At 35.3% G+C, this 22,568-nt stretch overlaps 2 protein-coding genes across 3 annotated transcripts in view; one reads left to right on the top strand and one right to left on the bottom strand.

Annotated features, from left to right (window-relative positions):
• Window positions 1-22,568, top strand: part of LOC109094342 (inositol polyphosphate-5-phosphatase A-like) — a 124,306-nt gene that overhangs the window by 99,433 nt on the left and 2,305 nt on the right. Inside the window, exons 13-17 of the mRNA XM_042769622.1 lie at window positions 5-79; window positions 13,438-13,549; window positions 15,839-15,907; window positions 17,046-17,130; window positions 17,301-17,531. Of these exons, the coding sequence (XP_042625556.1) occupies window positions 5-79; window positions 13,438-13,549; window positions 15,839-15,907; window positions 17,046-17,126 (337 nt within the window). The 3' untranslated portion in view covers window positions 17,127-17,130; window positions 17,301-17,531. The remainder of the gene's footprint in view (window positions 1-4; window positions 80-13,437; window positions 13,550-15,838; window positions 15,908-17,045; window positions 17,131-17,300; window positions 17,532-22,568) is intronic.
• Window positions 19,542-21,638, bottom strand: LOC109094339 (homeobox protein Nkx-6.2). 2 transcript variants are annotated; one of them, XM_042769568.1, is made up of 4 exons: window positions 20,918-21,638; window positions 20,651-20,823; window positions 20,001-20,277; window positions 19,542-19,848 (listed from the first exon to the last, which is right to left on the bottom strand). In XM_042769568.1, exons 1-3 carry the CDS (start codon window positions 21,327-21,329, stop codon window positions 20,029-20,031), a joined length of 834 nt encoding a protein of 277 aa, XP_042625502.1. In that variant the 5' UTR covers window positions 21,330-21,638; the 3' UTR covers window positions 19,542-19,848; window positions 20,001-20,028. The 2 variants fall into 2 exon arrangements, with proteins under 2 accessions (XP_042625502.1, XP_018963619.1); XM_019108074.2 differs by having other exon boundaries at window positions 19,542-20,277; window positions 20,918-21,637.

The raw sequence follows: 22,568 nt of genomic DNA, 5'->3' as shown, positions 1-22,568 counted from the left end.
GCAGCTCTTTAGAGTTCGACAGAGAGCTGTCTGTGTTTAAGGAGCGTCTGCATGAGCTGGACATCTCGTTTCCTCCGAGGTACGAACACGAATGAACACAACTCCTCACACCTCGCTTTGATAGAGCTCTGAATGAGCTGAGAACCGACCCGACCAGAGCTGTCAAGTTCTTAAAAACCAAATCAAAACTGTCAAGATCGCACTTTCATTTTTTAGTGAAGCACTGATTCTCACAGTTTTTGTGTGCGTGTGGTGCACAATGAGTTGTTAAATTTAAAACATGTTTTTGAGAATCATATACTAATAATAGTAAGACGTATTAATAATAGCATAATTATATTTACTACAATTGTAATTAATTTTTATGTATCAATTTTAGAAATATATTATTAAAATATATAATTAATTAATAACCAATAATAATTTATACAACTGATAGATATATTGTTTATATATGTTTATAATAATAATAATGTTTATTATTTTAATTGATGACATTTATAAATGTAAATTTTGTAAAAATTGTATTATAATAATCACTATATTATTGATTATGTATTATTTTAAAAGTTTATAATAATAAGAAAAAAAAAAAAATATTAAATTTAATGTTATTAAATAAAAATAGTAATGACAATATTCATATTAATTGTTTAGAATAATTTATTATTTTAATTGATTTAATTGTAAATATATTGTTTAATGTTTATAATAATAGTAAAAATAACAATATATTTTAAAGAAAAGAAGTATTTGTTAGTTAATTATATTCAGTTGATAATCATTATTAATTTAAGAATTTTTATATTATTATACATTATTCCATAAAGTTTATTATAATAATTAAAATAGTAATGATAATGTATTTTTTATTTATTACATTTATAATAATATAAGTTTTTTTTTATTATTTAAATTGTTATTGTTAATGTATTTTTTATTTATTACATTTATAATAATAATAAAGTAAAACTCGTATTTGTTTCTTAAGTATTTATATTTATAAAGTTGATAAATATATTAATTTATGAAGTTTATAATAATAATAATATTCATTATTTTATTTTTTAACAGGTATACATTTATAAAGCTCTTTTAATATTTTATGTATTCTTAATAATAATAATTAAATCAGGTTGAGCAGTGCGTTTAATTCATACTCAGATTCACATTGCTGCCAGAAACTCTCCTGATGTTCCTGAAGTGTGTTAAAGACTGTAATCCCGTTATCTGTGAGTGTTTCAGCGTCGCTCTGATCCTCCAGAGACCGTCTGACCCTTCTCTCCTGCTAAAGCCATAGTGGATCGTCCTCAGACAGATGAATTTACAGCTAGCCCTTTCAGATGTTATGCTCTAATGTTTAACACGCTGGAGCTAATGATGCTCGACCTTCTGACTCAATCAGAGCAGATAATGAAACGCTGGAATCAAACAATAATTACTTGATCAACTGCCGTCTTCAGCAAACATGATTGGATGCGTGCCGTATCTGTTTGAGGAATCATTATAGTGCGATGTGAATGAATAGAGACTGAGATGGACAGAACACACACACAAGCTCAGATACGCCTCTCGAGTCAAGAACTGCAGCGATTGTTCTTTGTGGTTCAGAAACACCCATCACCATCTGTGCGCCGAGGTCACGCTTCGTTCTCACATCAGCTGATCTCTTACTGCACACGCAGTTCAGTGCTTGGACTGATCTTTTTATTTATGTGTTTATGAGCATGCATTGCATGCCTTTATTAAAGATTACTGTGGTGCACCATGCATTTACATTTATGCATTTGGCAGATGCTTTTTTTTTTTTTTTTTTTTTAAGTGACTCCAATCCCTGGAAATCAAACCCAACACTCCTTGAGCTGCACTTTAAGAAATACTAGTGATGCACCGAAATATTATTCTTTTATTTTATATTTTTTACTGAAACGTCAAAACTGAAATTAAAGTTTATATTTAGCTGAAAATCAAAAATATTTTATTTAACAGTCACATCACCAATCAAATAATAATCATTAATCAACTAAATAAATAATGATAAATAATAATTTAGTTATGTACCTAATAAATGCATAATTATTAATAAATATTAAAATCATTTAATAATAAATAATTAATATTAATTAAATTATAACAATGTAATTTAATAATCAACACTCAAATAAAAACGAAATAAACACTTAAATTTGACACAAGACAGTTTTTATATAAACTTTAATTATATAAATATGTTTGTAGTTCACTAGTTTAGTGTAATAATAATGATAATAATAATTTTATATATACCTAATAAGTAAATAACAATTAATAAATAAATAATTATTTAATAATAAATAATTTTAAGAATTTAATTGTTTTTTACTCAGAGAAACGTCAGTGTTTCAGTCATTGATTTCGGTTCTACAAAACTACTTCGACCTGGAACCTAAAATAAATTTTCAGCTGAATGTGTTTCTGGGATTTCAGTGCATCATCTGATGAGTCCCATATCTGTAAGAGAAGCAGGATTTCAGTGCATCATGAATGAGTCCCGTATCTGTAGAGAAGAGTATTTGTGTATGAGCAGGGCTCATCTGTGGTGTCCGGGTCGAGTGTTGTGAGTGTTGTGTGGTGCATTCACAGGTCCAGCGCTCACACACACACGTGTGGAATTTGAGCAGCTCCCGTCAACACTCGAGCTGGAGCCGCGCCGACGACCGAAACACACGCAGATCATCAGCACATCACTGACAAACACCTGCACATGAACAAACACGAGATCAGGGCTCCTGCAGTCACTGACTCCAGCACAAGCAGCCTCACAAGCCTTGATTCAAGAAGAAAAATAGAAGCATATCTTAACAATTATAGCTGTTTAATGAAATATGTTTTACCGGACATTCAAATGCCAATGCAACCGGAAATATAAAAAAATAAATAATAACTTTTTTAATTAAAAACCCTCGTTGTAATGCTTTGGTCTCTTCTGGAATTGGAGCAAAAATACATGAAATAGCTGCTGTTTGTGTCTGAAATATTGAAATATTATATTATATAATATGTAATGAAAAATTATATAAAAAGATTTTTATATGCAATGATTTTATATAATAATTTGTATCCAGTCATTTATGAATGGCTGAAAAAGGCCACAATTTAACATAAAATACCATTATTTTTTATTATGAAAATACAAGTTTAGGGATGGTAAGATTTTTATTTTTTTCTTCTTTAAAAAAAAAAAAAAAGGATCACCAAGGCTGCATTTATTTGATCAAAAATGCAGTTAAAATTTGTTTTATTTTTTTGATGTATGAATTTGTTTGATCAGAAGAATTGTGAAGAATTAAGAATTATGAATTATAATCAGCAAGTCTGCATTTATTTGATCAAAAACACAGCAAAAACAGATCTTCAGTGTCACATGATCTTCAGAAATATTTTAATATGAGGATTTGCTGCTCAAGAAACCTGCTAAAAAATGATCAATGTTGAAAACAGTTGTGCTGCACAATATTTTTGTGGAAGCTGTGATACATTTTTATTTTTCAGGATTCACAGATGAACAGAAAGTTTAAAAGAACAGCATTTATTTGAAATAGAAATCTGTTGCAACATTATAAATGTCTTTACCGTCACTTTTGTTAATTTTGATTTGTTTTAGTTTGTTCTAGGGTATTTGGTTATGAGTTTTAAGTTATGTTTTTTAAGTTTTTATGGTGTGGTTGATATGATTTTTTGTTACACTGAAAGTTGAAAGTCTCTTCACTACCATTACATTCGATTATTTGTGTTGTATTTTTTTGATTTTGTTTTGTGTTTTTTTAAGCGATCTCAGAATTCATGAATGTGTGTTATTATAAATCAGTCTTCAGTGCATTAGCTCCACTGCTCTGTGGTTTTATTGTGAAGTCTGTGCAGAAATGGAAGAGCTGGTCAGCGAGAGTTACTTCACTAACCGGGTTACTGGAGCAGAGCGGCTGCAGTGTGTGTGTGTGTTTTTTTTTTTTGTGTTTTTGTGTTTTTGTGTGTGTTTGTAGTGTGTAGTTAGGTGAGCGTGTGAAGGGTCAGAGGTCATGTACAGTTATTCTTCACCGTTTGGTGAGGATGTGGAGACACGGCGAGCGCTTCAGCTTCAACACAGCGGCTCTGTGACGATTACAGAGGAACACATCGCTCCAGACACACACCGTCTTGCACTTTTGAATGCTTTTGTTAGTGTTGTTCACTCCATACAGACTGAACTAGACACGCTTCAGTGTGTTTCAGTGCAAACAGCTCGTTTCCATTAATTTCCGTCACATGTTGTGTATCGCGTGTGTGAGGATGACATTATTATACCGCCGTTAGTTCCGCTCTGCTAATTTCTTCCCCTAATTTCCTTCAAAAATACACAAAATAGCTGCTGTATTGTGTCAGAAATGTCATTTAAGCAGGTTTCCCACATTTTCATAAAATTCTAAAAGCTGATTTGCTGCTGTATTGTGTCAGATTTTTTTTTAAAGTAGGTTTATTTTTTTTTAAAATGAAAAGCCAGTGCATCCTTAAATATCTAAGAAAAAATATTATAAAATTAACATATATTTAAATCTATTCCATCTATGTAATATAAATCTATATTTTTATATGACATTTAAATACCAATTCAATGCATATCTAATAATAATAATAATAATAATAATAATTTTATATTAAAATTTAAATCTATTCCAGATATTTTACCTGACAATGAAATGCCAGTGAATCCAGAAATATATTTTAAAAAAAAAATTAAAATACAATTTAAACCTATTCCAAATATTGTTATATATTATTCAAATGCCAGTGCATCCATAAATATCTAAGATGTATTTAAATCTATTTCATCTATATAATATAAATCTATATTGTTACATGGCATTTAAATACCAATGCAACACATATCTAAAAAAAAAAGAATTATAATTTTTATATTAAAATTTAAATTTATTCCAAATATTACTACCCGACAATAAAATGCCAGTGAATCCAGAAGTATATTTTAAAAAATTATATTAAAATTTAAACATAGTGACCTTGAAACGCCAATGTATCCAGAAATATCTATTTAAAAATAAATGTCATTTTTATATTAAAACACTAACTTGATCTGCTTTATCTTCTTTTGGAACAGTTTTCTTTAGTGGAGCAAAAATACACCAAAAAGCTGCCGTATTGCATCTGAAATGTCATTTATACACCAAAAAGCTGCCGTATTGCGTCTGAAATGTCATTTACATGTAATTTTGGTGTGTGTGTTAATATTTTAAACGTCTCTGTGTCTCATCGGCTGATTTATCAGTTGTATTTTAAAGGTCTCTGTGTCTGTGTTCTCAAAAGACTGTGAATAACTGAGACACACCTCACCATCTAGCGTCTGTGAACTGAAGCAGGCCGGTGTCTGAGGCGTCTGCATGATAGTTTGTCAGAGAGCAGCACTCATGACAGTCGAGTGATATTGTTGTGAAGCCGTTTAATGCTGAAGAGACGTCTCTGGTTAAACACATCTGTGTTTCTGAGTGTGTGCGTCATCATCACTGAGACACTCTTACAGCTTTCCTTGATATTTAGATATTTGTTGAAGTTATTTTGTGTTTTTACTCTTTTTTTATTTGAGTTGTAGTTATTTTACTAATGGAAACTAGCTGAAATAATTTTTGTGTTTTTGTTATTTTTTTTTTTGAGTTTTGGTTATTTTATTGATGTAATTTTTTTGAAATAATTGAAATCATTTTTAACTATCATGAGGAATTAAAGGCGAACTGATCACTGTGAGAGAACCAGAGCGATACTCGGTCACTAACTAGCTGTTTCAGACAGTAACGGGTGTGTTTCTGTGAGTGTACTCGAGCTGAAAAACAGGACGTGTTGAGTCCAGATTGCATCATTAACTGCGCCCTATAATCTACAGTAAAGAGAATCAGAAATAGATCTGATTATAAATCATCATTCGAGGAAATTGGCTTTTTTTTTCCTGTTGCACAACACCACACACACACACACACACACACACACAACTCTCACACACACAAACAGATACACTCTAAAACACACTGCACCACACACACACACACTCAAAAACATGCACACACACACACACACACTCACACTCACACTTGCTCACACACACACATACACAAAACACCACACTCTGTCAAAGTTCACACACGCGCTCTCCTTTCTCACACACACACTCTCTCTCACACACCACCACACACACACACTGTCTCTCTCTCTCACACACACACACTCACTCTATCTCTCTCACAAACACACACACACACACACACACACACACACACTGTTTCTCTCTCACACACACACACACACACAGCTCATTCTGTAACTCTACATTTGATTGACAGCTCCGGTGCTGTGCAGTCCCATGATTCCGTGCTGTAGTGTGTCATGTGACCTCTGGCCTCTCATCAATAGCGTGTCTCTTATCAGTCTCTCTGTGTTCAGAGTTCATTGTTAAGCACAGGCGTCTCCGTGAATCAGCGTTTGGCTTGTCACTTATTTGTCATCATGTAGAACAAGATAAGCAGCCGTGATGTGGGACGCGGCCACAGCGGCGCTAGGACGGGTCACATGACTGAGACCGCCGCTTAAAGAGACAGTTCACCCAAAAATGATGTCAATATTTACTTGCCATCATGTCATTCAGAGCTGTGACACAAAATATGATCTTTAGCAGGGTGCAGTGTGGTTATTGTTAATCAATATTATGAAAAATTATTTTTGTTCATTGAAATAAAAATGAATTAAAATGAAATATAAATATTAGATTTATCGAAAAAAAAAAATTTTTTAAATAGAAACAGAATATTAGAAACGCTTAAAACTAAAAGTCTAGAAATTATGCCTTGGCAACTGAATTAAATTGAAGTACTAAAATGATAAAAACTATAATAAAAATGAATGCATAATATTCTAATACATTGTAATATTCTGTTGACAGAAACAGAATATTAAAAAAAACTTTAAAATCTTAAGTGAAAATTTGAAATGTTGTCTTGGCAACTAACTGAAATAAGTTGAAGTATAGTAAAATTACAAGAACTGAAAATAAATAAATTAAGCTAAACAGAAATACTTTTGTAAAAATTCATATAAATCACAACAAAATTACTACAAAAAACTACAATTAAAATTACAATTTTAAATAAAAATAAAAGCTAAGTGCTAAAATAGTATACTAAAATACTAAAAATAAAAATAATGTACAGGTAAATACTAAAAGTAAAACAACACGGCTGGATGTTCATCTGGTGTTTCACAGATGAGAGAAACTCATAGACAAGGCAAGTTTATTTATATAACACATTTCATACACAATGGTAATTCAAAGTGCTTTACATAAAATAAAAGAAAATATAATTTTAAAAAAATCACAACAATAAAACAACGAATTTAAAAACAGAAAATGATTATGCATAAAATACAGTGCTATCAGTTCGGACATTGCACAGTAATCATTCAGTAAATGCACAGCTAAACAGATGAGTTGTGAGTCTAGATTTAAAAGTGACTAATGTTTCAGCACATCTGATCTCTTCTGGAAGTTGATTCCAGCTGCGAGCGCCATAGTAACTCAAAGGCGGAACCTCCCTTGTTTTGTGTGAACCCTTGGTATTTCTAACTGTCTCGATCCTAATGATCTGAGTGCTCTGTTAGTTTATATTCAGTGAACATATCGCTATATAGTTTTGGTCCTAGGTCATTTGAGTGATTTATAACCGAGTAAAAAACTACTTTAAAAATCAATCCTAAATGGTAACTGGAAGCCAGTGTAAGGACTGAGGACCTGGTGTGATCTGCTCAGATTTTCTGGTTCTGCAGACTGTCTAATGGTCTCTTCTTGGGAAGGCGCGGTGAGGAGACCATTACAATAGTCCACCCTGCTGGTGATAAAGGCGTGAACAAGTTTCCTCCAAGTCTTGACTGGAAACAAAACAATCTAATTCTTGCAATGTTTTGTTAGATGATAGTATGTTGATTTAGTTACTGCTTTGACATGACTACTGAAGTTCATAGGCAGTTCAGGCTAAACAAGAGCGGTGCAAAGAATGGAGCCTTGTGGGACTCCGCATGTCATGGACGTCCACTTAGACTTATGCTCTCCTAGACTCACATAATAAACCTCTCCCTTCTAAGTATGACCTGAACCCAGTTGAGTACCATCCCAGAAAGCCTGACCAGTTTTCCAGTCTCTCTAGTAGTATGTTATGATCGACAGTGTCAAACGCAGCACTGAGATCTAGCAAATACCACACTGATTAATAGCCAGAAATCAGGATTTAAGCGAATATCATTCATTATCTGAATTATCTCTTGTGTGTTGTGTGTTTGATTTGGTGAAGTGATTGAAAACATTTATGTTTATTTATTTTTTGTGTTTGTTATTTTGTTTTTTTATTTTTTTTTGATATATGGTGGTTATCAAGATTGCTCTTTTTCAGAACTGGCTTAACAGCTGCAGTTTTCAGGGAGTTTGGAAAAGTCCCAGAAAGAAGTGAGGTCTGCTTCTAAACAGTTAAACACACTTTTGAAAAAAGATGTGGGAAGTGTGTCAAGATAGCAGGTTGAAGATTTTAGGTGCTGCACTATTTCTTCCAAAATTTTGTTGTCAGTTTCTTCAAAAGCAGACATAGTATCTTCTTATTGATATTGCAGTCGAATCTGACTTCTGCATTGCTTGAGGATGTGCTGATCTCCTTCCTGATATTATTGATCTTCTCAGAAAAGAAGGAAGCAAACTCATTGCCTTTGCTGTCGGAGAGTGTTTAATTAATGTTCATAAGGTTTGAGAAGAAGGTTTGTCTAGCTGTGGCTATAGTGAATTTCAAGCAAAAAAAATTTTATTTTTTAGTTCTGTTTTTTAGTCATAGATGTGTGAACCGGTGTGATTGTGAATAAATGATGGCAGAATATCTCTGAACTGGTTTTTAATGTTATTGTTTAGAGCTGGTGTTAGTTGAACACTTACGCTAGTGTGAGAATCTCACTGTAAGACACACAGGTGGGCAATTGTTGAGTTTATCAGCGTGGCCTCATTAATTAGTGTAATTAGTCTTGGCAGGAGTGATAGTGTCTGCCGGTCTCCGCTTCACACACCCAGCGGCAGCGTTTACTCTGCCAGATACGTTTGTACACGCTAATCGACAGCATTAATCACCGCCCTGCGGCGCCGCGACACTGTTTGCTGTTGAAGCTGTTAGCTGTGTGTGTGTGTGTGTGTGTGTGTGTGTGTGTGTGTACTGGTATATATGGTTTTTGAGGACACAAATGTGTATAATGACTTCCTGTATCCCCATAAAACAAAAGGCTTAAAAAAACATGCAAAAAGATGTTTCATGAAATTAAAAATTGCCAGTAGTTTTCTGTGAGGGCTAGGTTTAGGTGTAGGGAGATATAAAATATAGTTTGTACAGTATAAGACAGAAGTCATGGCCTAATAGTGAGAGAGTTTGACTCCTAACCCTAAGGTTGTGGGTTTGAGTCTCGGGCCGGAAATACCACGACTGAGCAAGGCACTGAACCCCCAACTGCTCCCCGGGCGCCGCAGCATAAATGATACACACTGCTCCGTGTGTGTGTTCACGGTGTGTGTGTGCACTTTGGATGGGTTAATTGCAGAGCACGAATTCTGAGTATGGGTCACCACACTTGACTGTATGTCAGGTCACTTTTTTTCTTTTCTTTTTTTTTTAAACCATTTTGTGTGTGTGTGAGAGAGAGAGAGAGAGTGTATGTGAGTGAGTGTGTTTGTGTGTGTGTGTGTGTGTGTGTGTGTGTGTGTGTGTGTGTGTGTGTGTGTGTGACTGAGTGTGAGTGTGTGTATCAGTGTTTTGACTGTGTGAGAGAGAGAGAGAGAGAGAGAGTGTATGCCAGTGTTTTGTGTGTGTGTGAGAGAGAGAGAGAGAGTGAGTGTGTGTGTGTGAGTGAGAGAGAGAGTGTGAGTGAGTGTGGTGTGTGTGTGAGAGAGAGAGAGAGAGAGTGGATGGTGTGTGTGTGTGGGTGTGTCTGTGTGTGGTGTGTGTGTGTGTGTGTGTGTGTGTGAGTGTCAGTGTTTTGAGTGTGTTGTGTATGTGTGTGTGATAGAGAGGGAGTAGGAGAGAGTGTGTGTGTGTGTGTGTGTGTGTGAGTGTCAGTGTTTTGAGTGTGTTGGTGTATGTATGTGTGAGATAGAGGGAGAGTGTGTGTGTGTGTGTGTGTGTGTGTGTGTGTGAGTGAGTAAGTGTGTGAGTGTGTGAGCGTGTGTGTGAGAGAGAGAGAGATAGAGAGAGTGTGTGTGTGTGTGTGTGTGTGTGTGAGAGAGAGAGAGAGAGAGAGAGAGAGAGAGAGAGTGTGTGTGGTGTGTGTGTGTTTTGAGTGTGTGTGAGTGAGTGAGTGAGTGTGTTGAGTTTGTGAATGTTTTTTTTTTTTTTTCTCACAATTGGAAGTTTATATCTCACAATTCCGACTTAATATCTTGCAAAGCTGCAAGAAAAAAAAAGACAGAATAATGAGATATAAACAGAATTGGAAGAATAAAAAAATCTGATTTGTGAGGGGAAAAAGTTGCAATTGGTTTGTTAGGGGAATATGTTTTGTTTGGGTTTTATTTTGTTATTATCTCTTTTATTTTCTCGAGCAGCAAATCATCATATTAGAATGATTTCTGAAGATCATGTGACACTGAAGACTGGAGTAATGATGCTGAAAATACAGCTGCACATCACAGAAATACATTACAGTTTAACAGATATTCACACAGAAAACAGCTGTTTTACATTGTAATAATATTTTACAATTTTTACTGTATTTTTGATCAAATAAATGCAGCCTCGGTGAGCAGAAGAGATTATAATATCACATCACATACTTCAGTGAAACAGGGCTCTGTCTCTCCAGTGCAGAGTGAATGTGAGTCTTGTGTGTGTAGGCTGGTTTGCTCTCTCGACACACACACCTTCCTCCTGCTGTCACGCGGCCGTCAGGCATCACAGATCGGTTTCAAAGATCCGCTCAGCCCTGCAGCAGATCAGCTGTGTTTAATGCAGCTGAAGGAGCGCATCTAAAGCTTCCTGTAGGGTTTGTGAGGGCCACCCTGAAGAAAGAGCTTCTCCCGCCCCTTAATTCCCACACTCTGCATCTCTATCCTCCACTATCATTCTTCCTCCTGTCTTTCATCCTCAGAATCATCTCTCGTTAGCATACCAAAACTGCCCTTCATTTCCACTTGCTTAAAGAGCCATCAATGCTAATTGCACTCAGGCGTTCTGCAAAGGCCCCTCGCCGGCTCTTGTTTGGCCACTCGGTCGGGGGTCTGTGTGTTAGCCGTATGTGGGCTAACTAGTCCCCCTCCCCTCTTTAACCCCGTTAACCAGCCCTGTTGGACCCTTGACCCGGTCGTCGTGGCGACGGTCAGTTTGGTGCAGAAGCTGCTGATGCTGTTGTCGAGCGCCGCTGTGTTTGATTAGTTGATTCCACTAAATGAGCCGATCGTCCGTCTCGGTGACCGCGTGATGAGCCGCTTTCACGGCCAATTGACCAGAGCGAGTGTCTGTGTGTGTCCTAGCAGCTGCGCACTTAGCACTGTGTGTGTGTGTGTGTGTGTGTGTGTGTGTGTGTGTGTGTGTGTGTGTGTGTGTGTGTGTGTGTGTGTGTGTGTGTGTGTGTGTGTGTGTGTGTGTGTGTGTGTGTGTGTGTTCGGCTGATACAGGGTGACGGAGGTAGAAGGACAGTAACATATGCACTTCTTCAAAAATATAATCTAATGCATTTCATCTCAGAATTCAAAGAGATACAAACTGAAAAAACAATTTGCATTGAAAAAATGACATTTACAATTAAACATTTTATACTCAGCTATAAATACCTTACTGTAATGCAAAAACATCTCATTATTCACATTTAATTTCACATTTAATGTGAAGAAAATATTTTTATAAATGCATATATTATTTACAATTTTATTTTATATTATTTACATTTTAAAACACACAGTCAAAGTAGTTTTTGTTGTGCATAATTTATATAATTTATCATTTAAAAGTTATTATGATATTATATTTACTGTAAAGTATATATATATGTGTGTGTGTGTGTGTGTGTGTGTGTGTGTGTGTGTGTGTGTGTGTGTGTTTGTTGTTATTTATTTATTTAAATTACATTTTAAAATTATTGAAAGTATATACATAACAGTATCTCAATGTAAAGATAATAATGGATTATTTAAAGATAATTATGTTTTAATTTTATTATTTAATATATTTGAATTATATTATTTAATTTGAATTTTTAAGTATTTGTTTTTGTAAAGTAATTTTAAATTTTTGAAGAAAATGATTTGTTTTAATAATGTATATTTAAATGATATTATTTAAAGTACATTTTAAAGCACTTTTGAGATTATATATAATAGTAGTTTTTCAAAACCATCTCCTAACCTGAAGAAAATAATATATTATATATTTTAAAGTAATATTAAATTACGTCTTGAAACACTTTAAATCACAGTATTTTTTGTTGTCTAGAATTTACTTTGTGCTATACTTATTTTTAATTATTATTACATTTTATTAAAATTATATTATTTAAAGTAAATTTTAAAACACTTGTAGTTTTTGCAAAAACATCCCATAATGTGAAGAAAATAATTAATTATTTAAAAAAATAATATTTAAAGAACATCTTCAAACACAACTGAAAATGTACATCAAAGCAGATTTGGTGTACATCATTTATTTTATGCTATATTTTATTATTTTAATTATATTATTTAAAGCAACACTATTGAAAGTAGTTTCTCAATGTGAAGGAAATAATATTTTGTTTAAATAATGTATATTTAAATTATATTATTTAAAGTACATTTTAAAATAGAAGTATACATCACAATAGTTTTTGTTATTTAATTTATTTTATGCACATTGAATAATAATAAAAATAATAATAATAAATTTGTCTGCACAAGATGATTTTCATTAAATAATGACTGTTTTTTTTTTTTTGCATTGCATTACGGTAAAAAGAATTGAGAGGGAAATGTGTTTAAATCTCATCACAATGACAAGATCGTAATGAAAATAGGCATCATTTTCAGAATGCAAAAAAAACAATGTTGTTGATTTTGACGTGCATCATGAACCTGAGCTGTTTTTGTGAGATGAACCGAGTGATTTCTGCTGCTGATTGTAGTTCTTATCATAACAGAACATTTGCATTTGTAATAGCAGACGATGCATTTCACTCAGCGCAGTCTGATTATGATCTCACGCTGGAAGTCCATCATTAACATCTGAAATCAGCTCGATCTGATGTCCACTGTGTCTGTATCGTGTCCCATCTGCTCCCTCGGAGCCGCTGCTGTTTTGAAATGAAAATGCATTCGTAATGTAGTGATTATGGAGCACAGTCACAGGTTGTGAGTGAATACGGTGTGTGTTTGTGCAGCTATCCGTACAGTGAAGACTCCAGTCAGGGAAAGCAGTACATGAACACTCGATGTCCATCCTGGTGTGACCGCATCCTCATGTCCGCCTCGGCCAAAGACCTGCTCGTCAAGGTGAGATGAGTACAGTTTAAACACATCCTGACACAACCTGATCGATTGCATTGAAATATAATACTATAAACCACATTAGTGCACACTGACTGTAATCAAAATCTCACAGTTCCTCATAAATTATGCGTATTTCATATGCAGATATATATTAGTCATTTTAAAGGAGACACGCCCTTAAATGCAATGTTTAAATGCCCTTTTATTTCTAAATGATGAGTTTAAGATGTTAAAATCTTACTGGCATTATACGTGAACAAAAGGAAACAATATAAAATAAAAAAAAGTCTTTGAGTTTTCGGGAGCGTCAAGTGTCTTTAGCTTCATTTTAAACAAAAAACATGGACAGAAAGAAATGAAACATCAGTGGAATGTGTTGATTTCTGTTCACTGGGTTTCTGCGGGGTCCTAAAAAGATAAAGTCTTAATAAACCCATCCAGCTCACAGCAGAATGTGGCTTTGAATTCATAACATGAGTCTCTTCCTCAGGGTTTCTGTCTTGTTCTCCAAACCTCTTTAAATCAAGACGCATTCACTGGAGACACAAACGTCCAGTTTTCTGAGAAAGATTTCTTCTGACTTTGAGTTCTTGTCTTCTGTCATTTATACTGTATCTCCAGTACCTGTGTCTTGTTTTATGAATCTTTAGACACTTGCCAGAGAAGCCTGAGTTTGTTTGCAGGGTGCTCAGTTAAAGAGAATGCAGTGTTCTAGTGGTTCAGAACAGCTGTACAAGCCTAATTATAATTATAATGCGTATCGATTAAGTTGTGAAGTGTGTTTCCTTCGAGATCTTTACATGCTCTTACACTGAGCTGCAGAAGGGCTGTGTTAGTTGATCAGCACTCACGAGGTTAATGAAGAGATCCGCTCACTTACTGCGGCGCAGTGTTTGTCTCTGAGCCGAGCTGAGACGCGCGCCGGAGCCGTAAACAGCCTCATCTATCATGCAGCGCTCTGTTAGCTCCGCGGCGTGTTATTTTCTGCTCGCCGAGCCCTAACACGCCAAAGGTCCGCGGCGCCGCGTGCGCTGTAATGAAGAGCCAGTGAAGCGCGGGCGGAGGAACGCCCCGGCCCCGCCGTCATTTGTTTATCTGTCTAAAGATTACGCAGCCCGAAAATCCACAATTTTATGCTGCCTTTGTAAATTATCAAGCCTGCGTTTGATGAATGTGTGGAGGCTTTGGGAGCTCTTTCACAAACCACTTCCTAAATAAAGAAACACACCGAAGAGCATCTACAGAAAACACTGCACAAGAGAGAGGGACTAATTCATTTAATACAAAAAAAATCAATGCAATTTCAGATCAATATAATTAAAGAAAGAAAAGTAGTAATGAATTATAAAACCAAAAAATAAAAATGCAATTTTAAAAAACATAAATTAAATATTTTATATAAATAATTAATTTTATAAAAAATCAAAGTAAAATATATTAATAAATAAGTGGATGGAAGATATTGAAGAGGAGAGGATTTTTTTTTTTAAAAATTTTAAAGTGTAAATAAATACAGTTTTAAATAAATATAATTTAAAAAGGTAAAAATAGTAATGAATGAATGAATAAATAAAACAAAAAATAACATAAATAAAAAAAATAAATAAATGCAACTTTATTTAATTTAATCAAGTAAAGGTAGTGATTAATGAAAAATAAAATTTCTCATATTCTTTAAGAATCGGTCACATTTTTTAAAGCTGATTAAAGAATAAAATTTGAGACCTGAGTCTACCTCAGTCAAAAAAATGTAGAGAGATAAATATAAATATTTCTGTTTATGGATAAAAAAGAAAAAAGACCAAACAAAAATAAACTGAAGATATATTCCTTAGACGTTTAGGAGGATCTTTTAAATGTAACTAAAGATTTAAACATGGGAGTATAAATTTGATCAAAACTTTGGAATAAATGGACAATAAAAGCATAAATGTGTTAATGTTTCATCCTCACAACTACGAAGTGGACAGGAGCTGGGAACATCGGCATATTTAGACGTTTATATTTACAGATGTATTCTGATGTGATTCTCATCAGTTTCGTGTGAGTTTAGTTCGGCTCAGAAACAATCTGTGTGCGCTGCATCATCTCTGTCTCGCGCCGTTCAGAGCATTATTTTCAATTGTTATGGGATTTGTTTTATGTTTTGTTTGATATTATTATTTGTTTGATCTGCTGTTTTCTGATTTACTGGCACTTAAATGTAACCATGTGAGAGCTCTTCTGAGTATTTCAGCTTCATGCATGTGCTCTGAGTCTGTAATCATATTTGTGTGTGTTTGTGTTTTGCAGCCAGAGAACGAGGAGAAATCTATAACGTATGACAACATCGGACCCAGCGTGTGTATGGGGGACCACAAGGTACAAACTAGTTTGTGTGTGTGTCAGTGCAGATATACTTGGGTGAGAAAATGTGAGTTAAATCTGATTAAACCTAGAAATAATTCAAAAGTAAATCATTTTTTTTATTATTACTGTTCTTAAGGTTATTTATTTATTTATTTATTTATTTATTTATTTATTTATTTATTTATTTTTTTATTTATTTATGATTTTCTTAATGAATTAGTGAAATTTAATATTCAGTAAATTTAATAATAATTAAATAGAATGATTATACAGTAAGCTTTATATTTCTTTAAAAGTCCACACAGTGCAGCGAGATGAATGATTGAACTCAGTGCAGAAGATACGAGACACTCCTGACCAATCACAGATCAGTATGCAAATACTTTCCAGAATGAACACCAATCAGAATTCAGTATGCAAATACTTTCCAGAATGAACACCAATCAGAATTCAGTATGCAAACACCTCTGCTGCTAGATGAACTGGAGATCCTAACAGTGTGAAGAAGAGATTTCCAAACGCATTTATAAAAAAACTAAAAGATATTGAAAACATTTACTTGAGAACTATTCTTATTCTAAATGACTTATGCTTCTGAATATGATATTCTGAACAGTCCTGGGTATCTTAAAAATACCTTTTTAAAATGTACTTATTTAGTATGTTTTATTTATTTATTTTTATTATATTTTTGGAGTTTTTCCATCAAGTGGTTAAAGCTGAATTATAAAGAATAAAATGCAGTATTTTGGGAACAGATGATATCTTCAGTTAAAAACTTTTATTTTATTTTATTCTTAAATCTAGATCCTAAATCTTTGTTTTTAGATCAAATCCTCATAGAGAGAAAAGTTTGTGTGTGTGTGTGTGTGTGTGTGTGTGTGTGTTTGAACCAGACAGACACACACTTGCCAAAATCACATTCTGATGTTCTAGAAATGTCAGTGAATTTTTCACCCATGGAAGAAGAGTTGAGACAGAAGTGTGTGTGTGTGTGTGTGTGTGTGTGTGTGTGTGTGTGTGTGTGTGTGTGTGTGTGTGTGTGTGTGTGTGTGTGTGTGTGTGTCTCTGTTCAGAGCAGCTCATCTCAATTAAAGAAAGAGCTGGAGTGTGATGGTGATGAAGTCTGTGTTTGTTGTGTTCTCTGCAGCCGGTGTACTTGTACTCTCGGTTAAACACAGGAGCAGGTAAACCTCACGCACACAAGCACAAGTGTTGTGTGCTGCAGTGATCCGGTAAATAGATCTGCTTTTACTCTTATTTTATTCTTATTATCATTATGACTTTATGATGATGTGCAGAAGCCGTGTCTGATTCTCATGATCTCTGTGTGTGTGTGTGTGTGTGTGTGTGTGTGTGTGTGTGTGTGTGTGTGTGTGTGTGTGTGTGTGTGTGTGTGGACCAGGAAAATGGTGCCAAAGGGTGGAGAAGATTTCATGAAAAGCGTCCCTGTGAGAAGCTCTGACACGGGTGGATGGACACACACACACACACACACACACACACACACACACACACAGAGGACCCTGTAAAGACTTTTCAGCAGGACTGACCAGTCGCATTTGTCCAGTGCATGCAATCACGTCCATAGAAACGACACACTGAGTTCATGAATGCTTCACGAGTCGAGATCATGGTGGAAAAAAAAAAAAAAAAAAAAGGACACTGTCACACACATATAAGCATTGTTTTTCATATTATAGTATAAGATTTGTTTACAATCTACAGATTTTAAAAAGCATCCGTGCGGTTTTTAGACGTAACATTACGAGCTACTTCCACACAGTATGTAAGATGTTTTAAAAAGTGCAATGCGAAGCCAGTTGTTGTATTTCTCTGTGGTTAGGTTTATTTGTACATGCTGATTTTAGTGCTGTTTGGAGATTTTGAGTCTTTCTCTCTCTTAGAATAGATAGATATATTCTGTTCAAGCATTCGGATGATTTTCTTCCTTTCCTGACTCTTGTTTATCTTGGTTTTTTCTTGATTTGCTGTGCCGCATACAACCGCCGAGTCTCATTTTATATACTGTACTTTTTAAAGAGATGATTTATAATGCATACCAAAACTATTATAAGCTGACATATTGATACAAACGGCTGCTTTGGGTGTAAAGTTGAAATGTTTGAATAGTTTTAAAGAAACGACTAAATCCGCATCATCATAAGCAGAAAATGCTGATTTATATATATATATAGCCAATTTTTTTTTTCTTTTAAGAAGTGCCATAAACCAAGCAAGTATATAAGATAGTTTCAGTAGCAGTTCTTACAGTGCTGTTCTTATTCTAACTTATTTCTGTGTAATAATGTTAAGGTTGAATGTGATATTTTAAATAGGCCTGGGTATCTTAAATAGCTGTATCCTTTTTTCCTTAGTTTTTTTTTCATATGATTTCTTGTTATTATATTATTGTGTGCCAACTATTGAATTATTGAGATACGATGGCATTGTGCAAATACACTCAAATCAAGGCCCAGGAGAAATCTCTGTACACTTTACGTGTGTGTTTTAGTCCTGAGTAACAGTTTTTCCCAACACTGTCCACACTACAGAGTCATCGATGCGTTCGACTGATTCTTGATTTCTGATTTGTGGTTAGTGGTAATTGGGTTTGTGTTTGTTTTGTTTGTTTTTGTTTTTAGGTGAGGTTATGGTGTTAGGATCCACTCTTTTCTTTAAGCAGATAGCGATTAGACCTCCAAAAGCAATAAAACCATTAGAACTCAGTGAATGAATGAATGAATGAAGCAGTGCCTCTTTGTCATCAATAACACCATGAGATCCACAAACAAGCCTTTCACATTTACATGCATTTGCCATCATTGGTGGTCCCTGAGAAAAAATTCACATTTACATGCATTTGCCATCAATATATATATATATATATATATATATATATATATATATATATATATATATTATATATATATATTTATGATATTGTGTGTTCATTTTGATCAAACTATAAAAATCATTATATAACTGAATATACGATGATATTATCATTTGTAGTGGCTGAATATCTTTGTTTAAAAGTGGAAATACTCATAACTGACAGCAGAAACTCTCACAAACAAAGGTCGGGAATATATCTTTCTTTTGCATGTAAGTATATTTCTATGCACGTTTTAAGAACATTTATTGAAAAAAAAAACATGGCAACAACGCGATATTCGTTACGATTAATATCGAAATCATAGTCTACTGTCATTACTATTTAAAAATAAATTGCATATCACAAAAAAAAATTTGTAATAGTTGATGCGGTCACGAGAATAACACCGACTGAAAAGATGTAATAAATACAAATATAAACGAATCTATAAATGCATGTTTAAAGAGCTTTTACTGATTATCTTCATCAGTCCGGGCTCTTAAAAATAAAACCTCATGGTCTGTAAAAAGACTAAATACTCCTATTACATCGAAATTAGTTTTCCCTCTTTAAGCGCGTACTCGTCTTTAAATGAACGCTTGTATCTCAAATTATGTAAGATTTTTATTATCATTACTATAGAATATTAACGCACAGATGCCTATAAAATAATATGCATTTGCAACAATTTCCTCCACACACAAATGCGCTACAAACAACCAATAAACATTAAATTAAAAAAAGGACCAGGGCATATTTAAAACATTGGCTTGTTAAATAATTTATTGATGATACAAAGTTTTTTCTTCCGTCCTCACGGAAGCGATAATATTCTCTTCGTCAATATTTATGTCCATATCTGTGTATTCTCCGTGTTGTGAGGTAAAACATAAACTCCAGCGGCCAAAAGGACATTATTAAAACAAATTCTATTCACATCATTTACAGCTCTGGCACTTCTTTATACACTTTGTGTTTCCAAAATAAAGAAGTGGAACTTTGAGGCGGAGAAGGCGTTATTCTTCTTCGATCGAAGACAGAAATTATCTTAATGATGATGATGAAGATGATGATGCTTTAATAACATAATTTACTCAGTAAAAAATATATATACATCTCACGTCCACTTCTAACTGTACAACCGCGTTCAGAGCAAAGCAGAAGCAGCGTGAACAGTGTTTATACCCTGCTTAATTCTGCCTCGTTCTCCAGAAGAATCTGAAGCAGATGATGGAGAGTCTTTTGCTCAGCTTCATCACAAAGTGTCCGAGCTGTTGCTGCACGGGCTGATAAGGGACAGGTTACTCGTCTTGTGCTTTTTTAACAGTCTCGTGATTTTCTCGTCGTCGGAGTTCGGATCCAGAGGTTTGTTATATTCATCATCATCCTCGTTCTCTGAGCTCTCCTTCATCTTCTCCGTCTCTGAGTCGTGTTTCTTTTTAGCCGTGGCCATCTCAGCCGCGTGTCTCTTGCGCCATTTGGTTCTTCTGTTTTGAAACCAAACCTGAGAAAGACAAAATAAGCGCTTCAGCACACTGTCCATATGCGTGATCAATTATTATTATTTAAAAGAAATGCAATAGTTGCACGCAAGTGAAGTGAAATCAATTAAACCAAGCAAAGTGTGCATGATGAACTGATTCAAATAATAAAAGCAAATCCATGTTGACCAGACAGTGTGTAAATATAGCCTGCTAGATGCTGTGCAATACTGACAGTGATGTTTTTTGCTTAAAAATATAATAATAATTACATTATAAATTAATGCTCCAACAGTTTTGCCGAGAGTGACTTTCGCAGATAAAATAATATTAATGTTTGCATTAAGAGAGAGAGAAATAAAAACGTTTTTATTAATAAACCCCGCCTGTGTTTACCTTGACTTGGCTCTCGGTCATTCCCAGAGAATACGCGAGTCGAGCTCGCTCCGGACCGGCCAGATATTTGGTCTGCTCGAAGGTTTTCTCCAGGGCGAAAATCTGCTGTCCGGAAAAAGTTGGTCTGGAGTGTTTCTTCTTTCCATCCTTGTCCAGCATCATGTTTGCCTGAGCTGGAGAAAACAAGACAAGGTCAGCCAGAGATAAACTCAGAACGAGACAATCAACTTTGACCCGCAAGTGTCAGAAACCCCCGGTGAAACTCACCCGGACAGGGGACCCGCGGGTCTCTCCAGGGCGAGCCCTGCATCATTCCCGGCCAGAAGATGGGCGCCCGCCCGGGCAACTCCGTCAGCGGTTTGGGGTACCGAGACACGGCCGCAGGGTTGAAGTACATCCCCGCTGATGTCAAGCCGTTGATCCGGGGAAAGCCCGACAGCAGCTGTCCCGCGGAGGTGATGGGTCTCCCCAAAATATCGCTTATTCCATGCGGCGTTCCCAGCGCGATCTGAGAGTTCAGGTTGCTAAAAGAAGGAGCCTTGAAGCCCGCGGGGTTCTGCAGGGCGTACGGGAATAAAGAGGTCTTCATCTCGGTCATGTTGTGCAGCGCAGCCAGAGGAGTGCTGCCCAGAACGAACGCACTCTGCCGGTTACCATCCATCTGCCCGACCGCTAACATCGGTGCGCACGAACCGCAGGATGCACCGCGTAAAAAGTACAACAGCGCACACAACTCGACCACTCATCCACTGGAACCAGAAGTCAAAGTCCGCGAATGTTTCCCATGCAAAAGAGTTTCACGAGCGTCCCGAAGCAGAATCCGGATGCCGGTCGTCGGCAGATCTCACGCCCGCTTTGAGTGCTGCGATCGCCCGCATCTGAAGCGTCGTCCTCCGCTCAATGGACTCCAGCGGAGAAGGCTAGCAGATAACCGCGCGAGCGCGCGTCTCCCATTGGAAGACTCTAAGTGACGCCGCGCTCTGATTGGAGGACGCGAGGCGGCGGATCTGCATGTGACAAAGCCGCTCTTCATCAAGCGCGCCGTTAATGACGCGTCGCACTGTAGAAAGCATCGTTTCGACATTTGACACAATAGACGCGTTTACTTTACGACGCTTGCAGAGTGAGTACAGTACACTAACCTCCACACAGCTATCTAATAACGCTACTGTACCTCTCACTCCGCTCGCTTTAGAACAAATAGCTATTAAACACTTTGACGCGTTCTCAGCGTGCGATTTACAGTTAAAACGGGCGATTCGTTTATTAAAACTTCTAAATAAAACTAAGTAAAAGCTTATAAATAAAACTGATTTGAAAACAATTATTTATAGGCTACGCGCAGTATGTTTTTTATTCTTTATTACAACCTAAATTATTACTTTATTATTATTATTATTACTGAAAACATCGCTCCTCTTAGGCTATAAACGCGCAAATACCTCTTAGTCAAACTATACATTTTAAAAATCTGATATAACTGGCATAATAAAATATGAATCACATAATTTGGGGTTAAAAAACAAATAATAATGTAATGTTTTATTGTGTATAATTAAATGCACTCGGCATCATAAGAGATTTAAGTCGTGCTTTTTAAAGTCAGCAGCAGTATTAAACTCTCCGATGCTTATAATATCCGAGACATTTCTCCTGGTCTGAAGATATTATATGCAGTTATTAAGTGGACCCGGTTGTAAATTTGCATTGCTAATATTCTCGTGAGCTGTTCTGTAACATGCATGTTGAGTGTGTCTTGTCCTCGCTGCTGGTCTGATCTGAAGACACAGAGAGCATGTTTTATGGACACGAGTGAAATATGACTGTGCTGGAATAGAAGAGGCTTCAGCATTATTTAGACCTGTTTGAAATATGACTATGACTTTACACTTATTCAGTTATTTATTTATAGGGCTAA

The sequence above is a fragment of the Cyprinus carpio genome, chromosome A13 (assembly GCF_018340385.1).
Source record: "Cyprinus carpio isolate SPL01 chromosome A13, ASM1834038v1, whole genome shotgun sequence".
NCBI classification, from domain to species: domain Eukaryota; kingdom Metazoa; phylum Chordata; class Actinopteri; order Cypriniformes; family Cyprinidae; genus Cyprinus; species Cyprinus carpio.
The sequence above is the reverse complement of the archived record's forward strand: the minus strand, read 5'-3'. Positions and strand labels throughout refer to the sequence as shown.

Excerpts from the sequence above, each read along its gene's own strand:
- LOC109094339 (XM_042769568.1), bottom strand. The coding sequence starts at position 21,329 with ATGTTAGCGGTCGGGCAGATGGATGGTAACCGGCAGAGTGCGTTCGTT. Across the intron at positions 20,824-20,917 it reads CCCGCGGGTCCCCTGTCCGG|CTCAGGCAAACATGATGCTG; the intron begins GTGAGTTTCACC and ends TGTTTTCTCCAG. Across the intron at positions 20,278-20,650 it reads TGACCGAGAGCCAAGTCAAG|GTTTGGTTTCAAAACAGAAG; the intron begins GTAAACACAGGC and ends TGTCTTTCTCAG.